The sequence below is a fragment of the Dromiciops gliroides genome, chromosome 2, assembly GCF_019393635.1.
Source record: "Dromiciops gliroides isolate mDroGli1 chromosome 2, mDroGli1.pri, whole genome shotgun sequence".
NCBI lineage: Eukaryota > Metazoa > Chordata > Mammalia > Microbiotheria > Microbiotheriidae > Dromiciops > Dromiciops gliroides.
The window spans coordinates 541,008,898-541,022,401 of NC_057862.1; the positions used below are offsets into that span (position 1 = coordinate 541,008,898).

Sequence of the window (13,504 nt, forward strand, 5' to 3'; positions counted from 1 at the left end):
ATAACTATATATGTGCAACATATAAACAGTATAAATGAAGAGATGGTATAAATAGGTCTTGCTTCTGCTTTCTTGAGATATTGAGTGGTGTTATTCTAGGATCTCAGGGACAGCTCAGGATGGGAACCTGCAAGATATCCATGCTGCCAAAGTGGTCTGATCCAAGACAAAGTCTGATCTCTGCCCTCCCCACTCCCCTCTCAATCTCCCAGTTTGAGCTCTGCAAGTTCATGACTTAGGTTTGAATTAAAGCACCTTGGTATGTAGGTTTACCCCATTTGGACTTGTGATATATTGCTGCTGGTCTAACCACTGTCAGCCAGCTGGGAAACTGATGGTTTATAGCATCAGCTCTAAGTTTGCCTTTGGTTTGAGATTCTTGCCCTTATTCCTTCGCAGGCTTCAGACTGGGCTGGAGGCTGGAAGTCTTGCCCTGTTCCAGGGTCTGAGGCACACAGCCACTACTGGCTTCTGAAGTTGCTTTTTACTAGCTCCACAGCTCAGGGCTCGACACTGTTTCTTACCCTGTAAAACCACATTTAGGTTCAGGTTCCCTCCTCCTGGTTTTACATAGATCTTGAGAGAAAATTCAGACAATTTAACCAAATTTGACAGAAGCATAATGCATTCAAAGTTAAGCAAAGCCTCACACATTTCTCAGATATATTCTATAAGGGGTAAGAATTTGATTTGTGAAAAGTATTATTGATTTAGCATTTAACATCATTTTGAAAGGGTTTGCCTCTTTCAGCCTCTAATTTTTTTCACCACCATTGGTATCCCTGAAAACGGACTAAGCTAATATTCCAATGATATTAATTTGACAACTGGAGATGTGAGAACATTTATATAATTAGGTTAATAAATCAATAAATCATTTGTAGCCTAATTAGTTTGGATGTTTGACCTATGGAACAACTTGTTTGTTTTGGTTCTTTGCTTATATACATGTTTATTACATTAAAATTTGATTAGAATTTTGGTGTTAAATTTAGAAATTTGCAATTTCATGCATTAGCCAGTTTGTTACCCTTATCTAATGCCTACCAGACTCCTGCTTTGCATTATCACTTGTTGAAAGTGTCTAATTTTTATCTTAGTTGATAGCTTGTGACATTCCCCAGAAGCAAAGCAAAATAAGGTCTTGCTTTTTTATTCTTAGCAGCAGAATATCCCTAAGTGATTCCTAAAATCTTACATTACTGATTTTCTAGTAGTGGTTTTTCCTATTCGTTAAAATTCCATTATTCTAACATTGTTTCAAGATTATGAATTAGTAAAAGACAGAGCTTTTACAATTCCAAAATAAAATTCACAGATTGTTGATAAATTCAAAGGAAAAACGATTTAAAAGAAATTTGAGGAAAGGTAATGGCTTATATAACCACTGTGATATTAGCAGATTAAAGCAAATAATTGTTCACTGCTTCACTTTGACTCTGTTCTAGAATGGACTTCTGTTCTTGGGTGATACTAAAATGAAGACCCTTTTGCTCAGGGATGAGCTTGAGCCAATACGACTTCTGTGGGCAAAAGATTCCAGGCACCATTTGTGTTGGTATTCATCTCAAAGTCTTTAAAAGTGGCTGGATCCTGAGAGCTACTGACAGTCTGTTTCCATATTTACCTGTCCTACTTGTTCATTGAAACTTTAGATATGAAAAGTAATGCCAAAGAATCATTTTTTTATCTGGCACTTTGGGATTAGTTTGGCTTACAAAAAAACTTCAGGTGGGAGGATGATCTACCAGTCTTTGTACTAACATTCTCTCACTTCAAGCCAGCTTGGCACTTTGACTGCATTGTAGCAACTAACTTCCAAAAAATTTGCGGATATTTGTGTACAAACAAGGTTGTCTCATTGCATTGGAATACTATATAAATAGAAAACAAAATTGAGTGGAAAAAAATTAATTTCAGGGTTTGTTTTTTTGTTTGTTTCAAAGAATGTTATGTAAGAAGAATGTGTCATGTGTTTACAAAATGTTTAGGTCAAAAGGAACAAAAGCAGAATTATGTGGAATGTAAAAAAATGTAAATAATATAAGCCAGCTAATTGAATGAAGCCTTTTCTTACTCCCACTTATTGCTAGTTCCCTCCCTCCCTAAACTATCTTGCATTTATTTTGTGGAAATTTATGTATATGCATGTCATTTCTCCTGATAAACATGTAAGTTCCTTGAGAATCAAGGACTACTTCATTTTTGTCTTTTTATCTTCAACACTTAGCACAGTGCTTGGCACATAGTAGATTACTTGATATTTACTAGTTCTTATTCTTATGCTCTCAAATTGTGGTGCTAGAGAAGATTTTTGAGAATCTCTTGGACAGCAAGGAGTTACTTAAAGAAATTAATTCATACTATTTACCAGAAGGTCAGATACTGAAGCTGAAACTTAAAATACTTCGGCCACACAATGAGAAGACAAGACTCGTTGGAAAAAACCCTGATGTTAAGAAAGATTCAAGGCAAAGGGAGAAGGGGACAGCAGAAGATGAGGTGGATCATAGAAACAAACATGATCTTGGACAGACTTCGAGAGATAGTGGAGGATAGAAGGGCCTGATCTGTTATGGGTTTACTAAAGAGTTTACTAACCTTTGTATAAAAATTCATTAATTATGGACTTGAGAAGGTCAGTCAGAATTATATGATTCAGTTCCACAATTAGTAAATTCTTAATAATTGAATTTTTAAAAAAATTACATTAATTTAAATTAGTAGTGTAGTGTAGTCCCAAATTCTGCTACTAACTAGTTTAAAGTGAGGTCTTGGACTACTCACTTTCTAATCTATAAAAATTAGCAAAATGGGGGCAGCTAGGTGGCGCTATGGATAGAGAGCACCGGCCCTGGAGTCAGGAGGACCTGAATTCAAATCCAGCCTCAGACACGTAACACTTACTAGTTGTGTGACCCTGGGCAAGTCACTTAACCCCAATTGCCTCACCAAAAAAAAAAAAATAGCAAAATGAACTAGTCAACTCTTTTTTTTTTAATTTTAATATTTTTTTAAGCAACTCTTAAGTCTCTTCTCAACTCTAACATTCATTTGGTCCAAGTACAATGGTTAGGTTAATTAAGTTAACAAAATTTTGCAATAATAGAGGTTTTTTTTAGTCACTGCTTTACAAAATGTGTAATTAACACATCCGTTTGTGTCTTTATGTGTTCATTGTTTTTAAGTGCTTTAAAGTGGCGGATTCTCAAGTTGGTTAAACTTAGTTTCTTCTCATCTACTAATTTTGCTTAGAAAAATTTGTGGATGCCAAGATTTTCAATCTTACTAAATAAAATGACTAATTAGTGAGTTTTAGATTAATGGGGTTTTTCTGTCTACAAAGTAGAAATGGGGTGATTTTCAGTAGTACTTTTTAAACGCCAGACATCTGAGAAAATGAAATATTTATGAATATGAAAATTCTTGTCTTTTAAAAATAGAATTCCCCTATGGTGAACCTACACATAGTTTCTGATAGTTTCAGGTAGTTCAATTTTTAAAATGTGAGATGGGGAGTTTTTTGGTTTTTGTAGTTTATAGATGTATTCAATATTTTTTCAGCTAAAAACCATTTCCAGTTCAATGCTACATATTTTTGGCAGTACACATCTCATCCAATGCAAAATGTGATAGTAACTAGTTAGAAAACCAAAGAGTAAATCTTATTTTTTAATTGCCCGTTAAGGCTATGTAACATTGGATTGCTTTTGGAAGAACAATAGTACTTTTAAAAACAGGTTGCAAAATAGTGTTTGCATATATCTATTTGATTTGAAGAATGTAAATAGTGTTAAAAGTCTAGCTTGTAATGTAATTCATCTTTATCCAAACTAAATTACTGTTAAGACAGTATTACGTGCTGGAGCCTGTAGTTTCAACAGGTCACACCTTACATTAAAGATCAAAATAACTGTGGCCTATATTCTTTCCACCCAGGCTTAAGAAACTTGATAACTTAGTGGTACAGCCAAATCTGAAAAAAAGGTAAGCTTACTGTCTTGATTGTAAGACATGCTAGTTTTTGTTCGAATGTCATTCCTTTAGTTATTATTGTTGATGAGACAAAAGTGGTTCTGGGATTTGGATGAAAGTAAATTGAACTTCTTGTATGCAAGAGCACTACTTTGCTAATTAGAAATTCTTTCAGTATTATGAAGTTTCTGTCAAGCATGTGGCTCATTCCAGAATGACCAAGTGAAAACTCAGAATAGCAAGAATCATCTTCTGAACAGTTTCTTCTGAGAGCTTTTCTGTGACTTTACTGTAGCCTATAAGGGAATGGGCCCTGTAAATGTAAAATGATTGTAAAGCGCAGACAGAGAAGAGTTGGGTAGAGTAAGTTGGTTGTAACTCATCTAGGTCTAGAATAGGGATTATGGTTATATATTAAAATAATTTAGCCTGAACATGATTTGGGGAAATTTTGCCTTACTTAGGGAATTCTCAGGTAAGTTGTTGGGGAGGCCAGCAAGGGAAGGTGGTTCCTTGTGATCTATATAGCAGAGATTCTTCTCCTAACCGCCCTGCCCCAGCTAGCTGATTTATCTTTTTTTTTTTAATCATAAAAATATTTTATTATTTTCCAGCTACATGTAAAGATAGTCTTCAGCATTTGTTTTCATAAGATTTTTAGTTCCAAAATTTTCTCCCTCCCCTCCTCTTCCACAAGACAGAAAGCAACCTAGGTTTTATATATATTCAGAGATTCTTTCTTTTTCTTTTTCTTTTTTTTGGTGGGGTTAATGGGGTTAAGTGACTTGCCCAGGGTCATGTAGCTAGCAAGTGTCAGTCAAGTGTCTGAGTCTGGATTTGAAATCAGGTCTTCCTGATTCCAAGGCTGGTGCTTTATCCACTGTGCCAGCCAGCTGCCCCTTATGCAGAGATTCTTAACCTGGGGATTGGGACCTTTTTAAAAAAAATTAATAACAGTACTTCAGTACAACTGATTTCCTTTTAGTCATGTGTATTTTGTTGTGTCTTTATTACTTTTTGCACTTAATGTTTCAAAAAGAGATCCATAGGTTTCACCAGACTGCCAAAGGGGTCTGACACACACAAAAATGGTTAGTAGCCTCTGCTTTAAAGAATCAACTTAGGGGCAGCTAGGCGGCACAGTGGGTAAAAGCACCAGCCCTGGATTCAGGAGGACCTGAGTTCAAATTCGGCCTCAGACACATGACCCTGGGCAAGTCACTTAACCCTCATCCCGCCCAAAAAAAATAATCAACTTAGTATGAACAGCCTTAAAAATTATAAACTCTTTAACCATAAAACTGCTGTACTAATTTGTTTGAAGCTAGAATTATGAGCTTCTAGAGCCTGCATCTTCAGACTGTTTGCACAAATGGTAAAGTTGACTTTATTTTTTTAAAAGCTGGTATTGTTTGCTGAGCCTAGAACTCATTATCAGACTTCACTCTGTAGTGTTTTGTCAAGTGGATTATTTTAAATTTACCATTAACTGAATGTAGTTTTGTAGCTGTATGAAACTACTAACAGATGCTTAGCCACAATCATGTCAGCAGTGTAGGTGTAATAAGCATTTGCTCCAGATGTACTACCCATTGTATTTCAAGCAACATGACTGTTTGAGTGAATATCTACTTAAGGATGTTCAGGAATTATAACTTTATTCATGTGTTTGATTGATACTGATTTTATAGATTATAGATTTATAGATTTTAGTTAGGATACGTTTCTGTGGAAATTTTTTAATTATTGTGAATCATGGTGTGGAGCTTTAAAAAGCAATCTACATTATACCTGAAATAATACTTTGTGGTAGATTTATTTAATCTTTTATTTAGGGTATCATAAAAATGTCTTTCAGAGTTTGTAAAAACAGTAGTTCTTTCTTGTGAAGTTTTAAAGTTTTACATTTAGAACTTGTGCTTCATGCCAGATTATATGTACACATATAGTTTTTCCACTTTTCCTTGCTTTGAATTGGAAAAGATAATAGTAGGGCTCCTGGAAAGTCAGAGGAACAAATTAAATAAATCTAATGAAAATTCCTAGGTGTGTGCAGCTCTCAATTGAAACTGTTGATCCTTATGTGCTGTAATATCTGCCTTGCCTTTTTCCTTCAGGTTGATATTTGAACATCATTAAACAGGTGGAGCAAAATAGGAAGTAGTTTTCATGGCCTGCAGGGTTTACTGCTTAGTAGAAAAGCTATGATTGTTAAAGTCACAGCATAATGAAGTGATGTGGTAATGAAATGCTTAGGGCACAGTGGCTGTGTAACTGTATTTATAACTTCAATAAGCAGTTTAAACAGTTTGGCTTCCTTATTTTTGTGTGTGAATGGTACTTTCTGATAGCAAGAACCACATACTATTCAGAAAGTAAATCCTTTTGCTTCTAAGAATAATCAGGTGCCTCCTTTAAATTAAAACCATTCCTTTAACATTTTTGATTTTATTAATACTGTTTGTTTTTACTTCTTACTCATTTCTGAATATCCTCTCCCCCACATTCCCTTCCCAATGTGCCATCCCTTGTTTAAAAAAAAAAAAAGATTAAAGGGGGTGGAGGGCTTATATGCAGCTAATATATTAAGACTGTGCCTAACAGCATATACAATACTAAAAACACACACACACACACCTTTAATTAAAGGAATTAGGTACATTTTCACAGTCCCTTCCCCAGAACCAAACTTAGTCATAATTACATAGCATTCAATTTTATTTTATTGCCCTTTTCAGTCACATGGGTATATTGTCATCCTGGTTTTGCTTGCTTAAATGCTATTTTAAATCATATAAGTCTTCCCATCCTTCTCCTTATTCTTTATATTCATCATTTTTTACAGTCTCATTACATGTTTAGTCATATGCCATTTGATGGGGACCTATTTTGTTTCCAGTTAAGATATTCATTTTAAAGATCACTTTATCCCTATCATGGAAAAAAAAATAGGGTAGAGGTTAACATTTGTAGACAAGAGTTCTTGTGAATAATCCACATCCATATATTTACTAAGCATTGCCATTTTTATTTTTATTGCCAACAAAATATGACTGTATAATAAATGTAACTTCTGTAATTTTTTTCAAATATATGAATGCTTGTTATGATAAATACAGTAAAAATTCCTTTAAGACCATTGCCAAATTCATAGTAACTTGTACACTAACAATATAATAACCATTATGAGGTCCATGACATTTGTGTTTGTTTATTTATTTATTTATTGGCCAAAGAGGGGAAGAATCTCCGTGTTTGAAAAGGTTGGGACATATTGGAATAGATTTACGTTGCTTTTAGGTCTACATTTACATCATCCTTGCTTTTCTGGAATTAGTTCAAGATTTGGAGGAGAAGGGTTTGTTTGGGGGAGTTTCCCTGTTCTTATCTTCAAGTAACATATGCTGCAGCTGGGTTTAAATTGCCAGTGTCATTTAAATGTGTAACTGACCCAGGAGTTTCATGTACAACAGAGGAGAGAAACACTATTCAACTTGAGACATGAGGTACTTGAGGGAAAAGGTGCGTAAATGTTGAAGCTTCACTTTGTTTTGTTTTGTTTTGTTTTGTGGGGCAATGAGGGTTAAGTGACTTGCCCAGAGTCACACAGTGTCAAGTATCTGAGGCCGAATTTGAACTCAGGTCCTCCTGAATCCAAGGCTGGTGCTTTATCCACTGTGTCACCTAGCTGCCCCTTCACTCTTTTGTTGGGTCTAGACCTGTGATTTCATCATGACTCATATACTGTTAAAAGAGTTTCCTTAAATGCTGAGAAGCAAACATGCCCATGGTCCCATAGCTACTTTGTGTTTGTGGGAAAGAATCAACCAGGGTCTAATTCTAAAGCTTGCTCTGCTTCCCCTTATTGCTAAGAAAAGATTGTTTGACATTTTAGTCACTGAAATTTGCTGCCTCATATTTCAGCATTGATTCTTTTTTTAAAAAATTTTTTTAAGTAATATTTTTATTTTATTTTATTTTTTGACTGGGCAATGAGGGTTAAGTGACTTGCCCAGGGTCACACAGCTAATACGTGTCAAGTGTCTGAGACGGGATTTGAACTCAGGCCCTCCTGAATCCAGGGCCAGTGCTTTATCCACTGAGATACCTAGCTGCCCCCTCTGCATTGATGGGGGGGGGGAGGCAGAGCAATGAAGGTTAAGTGACTTGCCCGGGATCACACAGCTAGTGAGTGTCAAGTGTCTGAGGCCACATTTGAACTCAGGTCCTCTTGAATCCAGGGCCAGTGCTTTATCCACTGAACTACCTAGCTGCCTCCAGCATTGATTCTTAAAGACAAATGGAACATTAGAGATTGTAACTGGATCCCAGAAAAGTTAAATGACGTGTCCAGTGTAACATTTCGCAGTAAAACCAGCAGTAGAAGTGAAATTGGAGCCACAATCAAATGTTCTAGGATTTTTGTTTGTTTGTTTGGTTTGGTTTGGTTTGGTTTTCAGGGCAGTGGGGGTTAAGTGACTTGCCCAGGGTCACATAGCTGGTAAGTGTCAAGTGTCTGAGACCGGATTTGAACTCAGGTCCTCCTGAATCCAGGGCCGGTGCTTTATCCACTGTGCCACCTAGCTGCCCCCAGATTTTTTTTTTTAACGAAATTAACTAAACTAGTCCTTCTTCCACCCACCCACCCCCACCCCCCATATAAATGTTTTTTATAGGGTCACATGAAAGAAGGGGAGAAGTATAATTCAGAATTCAATACAGTCTATGTATGTAATGATTTATATGTAAAATGACATACCAGCAATGCATTTGATTCGTTAGTGATGAAATTGTTAGCAGCAATAAAGTCTTTTTTATTTGAATGACATTATAGAAATGACTTGGATACAGAAGGAAAATTGTTCTGTAATACATACATATTTATGTTATATATATATATATATATATGTATATATATATGTATACACATACATATATAAATGAAACCAAATGGAGCAAAATGTTCCAAAATGGTACCATATCCTGAAGAAATTAAAGATGTGTGACACTTAATTAAACCTTTTGACTGTATAGATTGGCCTCTCAAAAATAGTAAGTATGCTTTAGTGGACTATTCTTTTGAAATAGTATATGGCCACCAATGCAGTTTCAGAGATTGTTTCAGTGGCAGTGTCTAGGGAATGCATGACTTTTTTCATCTTTTTTTTTTTCCTTAAGAAACTATAAATACTTTACATTAGCTAGAACTGGATGGATCTCTTCCAAGCACTACTCAAAAAAGAAAAGAAAAGAATGCTCTTTTCACTGAGATTTTCTTTTTTCTTTTTGATCTCTTCTAGAGCCTAGCCCAACTAGAGAACCTGTGCAAGCAGCTCTACGAAACTACCGACACAACGACCCGACTCCAGGCAGAGAAAGCCTTGGTTGAATTCACCAACAGTCCTGATTGCCTGAGCAAGTGCCAGCTCCTCCTGGAAAGAGGGAGTGTGCGTATAATATGATGATTTCTGAGAAGTAGTAGAGAGCTAAGAAAAAGCACACAGGGCCACTTTAACTTAGGGGAAGGGATGGAGTCAGCAGAGACTTTGGGTTGATAAGTTGGGGGCACCTGCACTTTGGCTTTGATTACCAAATCAGGCATTCTATCCATCATGCTCCTGTTGATTGAAAGAAATTATTAATCTGACTTGTATTGGTAATAACTGTCTACTCTTTGATTTTAAAATTTGTTTATATTCCTTTTTCCCTGAAACTTGTCTTTCTTTACAGTGAATAAATCACAGAGGCCAAATGCTGCCATGAGGAAACTTGTTTTTTTAATTAATTTTTTTCCTTTAACTTTGTCATCTTAAAGTCATTTTTTGGAACTCTTCTTCAGTTTTTATACTTACATTACTTTACTAATAAAGTTTACAGTTAGGTAGAAATGGTTTGATATCAGTAGCTCCTTTCACATAACACGATATTTAAATGCCTTTTTCCTGTTATTCAGAGTATTTGCTAAAAAATACCCTTAAGGTTGTTATTAAATTATGCATACAAAAACTGAATCACAGAAAGCTTATACAACTTGCCTATGAACAGTCTCACATTTAGGAAAGAGACCATTAGGTGGCACAGTGGAAAGACCTGAGTTCAAGTTTGGCCTTAAAATTCTTAATGTAACACTGGGCATGCCACTTAACCACTGTTTGCTCCAGTTTCCTCCACTGTAAAATAAGAATAGTAATAGCACCTGGCCACGAAGGTTGTTGGTGAAGATCAAATGAAGTATTATTTGTAAAGTGCTTAGCCCAGTGCCTAGCACATAATAGACATTATATAAATGCTTGTTCTTGTCCCCTCCCCTTGATTTCTAGTTTTTCTTTTTATGTTCTAGACAACCCCAAAATATTTCTTTAATGAAGATTAATTTATAAGTATGTTTGGATTAAGGAAAACAAAATCTAGGGAATGTAGCTGAGGGTGACAAGCTGGTAGTCAAAGAACATTTACTGCTTTGGTCTGCAAAGTAACTTTTCAATATGTTATTTTCAAATATTTTAAAATAGCTTTAGGGTATCTCTGCAAATGTTTAAATTGCTTGGTCATAAGATACACTGTGGTTCTAATTACACATCGTGCATCCCAACAAACATGCATCACCTCATGATGTCATTGGTCCTCTTCATTAGAAAGAATGAACAACATATATCTCAATAATTCTTTTTTTTTTTTTTTGGTGAGGCAGTTGGGGTTAAGTGACTTGCCTAGGGTCACACAACAATGAGGGTTAAGTGACTTGCCCAGGGTCACATAGCTAGTAAGTGTTAAGTGTCTGAGGCCAGATTTGAACTCAGGTACTCCTGACTCCAGGGCTGGTGCTCTATCCACTGTGCCACCTAGCTGCCCCTGAATTCTTGTTTTTCCATGAGAATGGTTGTTCATTAAAACCTATACTCAAGAATGTAGTAATTCTACTTCTTATCTCCAGGGATAATTTTTATTTTTCATAAATTAATTTTATTAATTATACTTTAAAGCTCACATGACATTGAGTACTATGTACAATTTCCAGAGCCATAACTGATCAATAAGCATGCCAATGGAAAGGTGTCATTTTGGGATGACATCATAATTTTTAAGTTTTTACTCATCCATACTAAGAATATTATGAGATAAAAGTCATCAGGCATTCTTACTTTTTAGTATGAGTGACATTGACTGCTCCCACCAGTTCAGCTAGCTTTTCGTACTCTTTAGTGTATCCTTTATACTTCCCTTTGCTCAGTGTTATGATCTGCCGCATCATTTATGTTTCCAGACTGAAGCTATATGAGCTTGTCCTTAGCATGCTGTTTGAAACTTGTTCATCCTTAGAATTAATTATGTGCTTTGTGAATTTTCTAAAATTAAAATGCATCAAAACTCATTACTACTTTTAAGGCAGAATTTGAGCAACAAGTAAATATAATAAATCAAAAGTCTTCTCCTGATTTACCAGGTAAACTCTTCATTTTGAAACCCAGGCTTTCTTGATTTGTTTTCACAGTCATCGTACTCCCAGTTATTGGCAGCTACATGCCTTACAAAGCTTGTATCACGTACAAACAACCCTTTGCCGTTGGAACAACGGATAGATATTCGTAAGTACAGAATTTTTGATGCTGAAGCAAAGAAAAATATTTTATTAGTATTACTTTGAGTAGGAGCTAACTTTCTATCTTTGGTAGTGTTCTGAAAATTGCTATACATTAGATTATTAAGACCTCTATAATGGTGAGAATGCATACAAATGTGTTTGTGGAATGCAGTGGTAAAAATCTAGTTCATTTTGTAGGTGCCTCGTCTTTTCTTTAACTGGGACTTTCTTTGATTCGGTCTTTATAGATATCAGTAAATAAGAAGTATATTGGTAAAGGTTGCACTTTCATCAAAGACATTTTCTTTAACTGCCTCAGAATGCATACCTTTATGTTTCCCTGCATATAATATAAAACTCTTTAAGTATAAGATTCATAAATCTGGAACTACTTTTCTGAAATTCTAGGTACCATTTTTAAAAATAAAATAACAGGAACCATAAAATTTTAGGATGAACAGTTTTGTGTTCACAATTCTATGACCATATAGTAATTGTTAAGAATGACACCTATTTGCCAATCACACTTATTATTTTTGTATTGTAGGGAACTATGTGCTCAACTACCTTGCCACTCGGCCAAAGCTGGCTACTTTTGTGACCCAAGCACTTATTCAGTTATATGCTCGAATTACAAAGCTGGGTTGGTTTGACTGTCAGAAGGATGAATACGTTTTCAGAAATGTAATCACGGATGTCACAAGGTTTTTACAGGTGAGATATTTCTTTATATACTTTGCCACTTCTCCATTCTCTGAAAATGAAATTACTTAACTGCCTGAGGTATCAGCAGCGGCTTTCTCAGGAAGAGTCCTAATATCCTCATCTAGATTATTTCTTATAGTAACTTTAGCACCTTAAGTTCCTATGCAGACCCTCTGCCCAAAATTGAGAGTGAAAATGATAAGCACAAAGCCAAACCTTGTTGCCTTCAATTTCCCACCAGGATAGTGTTGAACACTGCATCATTGGAGTGACAATTCTATCTCAACTAACCAATGAAATTAATCAAGTAAGTGCTACAGCCTTCCTCATTGAAGTAAGTGTTCTACTTTTTCTTTAGTATGGGTGTTTTCTGCTGTGTGTGGGATGGTCTTTTTGGCAGTTGTGTGCTTTTGCGGTAAGTGATTAATGTCCTTTCTGGAACAGAATTGGTTGGTTGGCTTTTTCTCTACCTGCACAACCTTCCTTACTCCTATTGCCACATTCTTTCTTCTGTTTCCAAGTTATTTGGCTCTGCTTTTCTGGTTTCCTTAGTGATGTTAACATTCATTGTTAAAGATAAGAGCCATGATGCTTCAACATCTGACACTATTTTGTGTTAGTAGCATTTTGCCAATGAAGGCAATTCAGTCCAACAGGATGAGTCACCAAATCCTTGCCGGCATCCCTTAGGTGCTTCTCTGTTCCTGTACACATTATTACATGATAATGCACTTTTAAAAAATCTCAACTAACAACTGTTATTAAAGTTATTGCCCAGAACACTTTCAGAATAATCTGTTTTGTACTAAATACTTTTAGAAACACTAAGGAGGGGGTAGCTAGGTGGTGCACTGGATAAAGCACTGGCCCTAGATTCAGGAGGACCTAAATTCAAATCTGGCCTCAGACACTTGACACTTACTAGCTGTGTGGCCTTGGGGAAGTCACTTAACCCTCGTTGCCCCACCAAAAAAAAAAAGGGAAGAAGAAAAAGGCAAAGAAACACTAGGGGAAAGGTGGCTATTTTTAATTGACATGACAAATTAGTTCAAAGGAAATGTTTTTTAATTTGTTCACTTGTTAAATGGGCCAATATTAATTAATATTAGTTGTACCCTTTCTTTTAAGTTGTCAACAGATTAATTATATTAATCTTGCTATTGCTTATACTTTTGCAGACATTTTTATTAACCCTGGCTCTGAGAAAATCTAACATAAGTTAGCGATAGAAGGTTTGCACTT

General features: G+C 35.6%; 1 protein-coding gene across 1 annotated transcript in view; it reads left to right on the forward strand.

Annotated features, from left to right (window-relative positions):
* Positions 1-7,425: 7,425 nt before the first annotated feature.
* Positions 7,426-13,504, forward strand: part of XPO7 (exportin 7) — a 38,590-nt gene continuing 32,511 nt past the window's right edge. Inside the window, exons 1-5 of the mRNA XM_043981428.1 lie at positions 7,426-7,497; positions 9,276-9,422; positions 11,468-11,561; positions 12,105-12,271; positions 12,504-12,569. Of these exons, the coding sequence (XP_043837363.1) occupies positions 7,477-7,497; positions 9,276-9,422; positions 11,468-11,561; positions 12,105-12,271; positions 12,504-12,569 (495 nt within the window). The 5' untranslated portion in view covers positions 7,426-7,476. The remainder of the gene's footprint in view (positions 7,498-9,275; positions 9,423-11,467; positions 11,562-12,104; positions 12,272-12,503; positions 12,570-13,504) is intronic.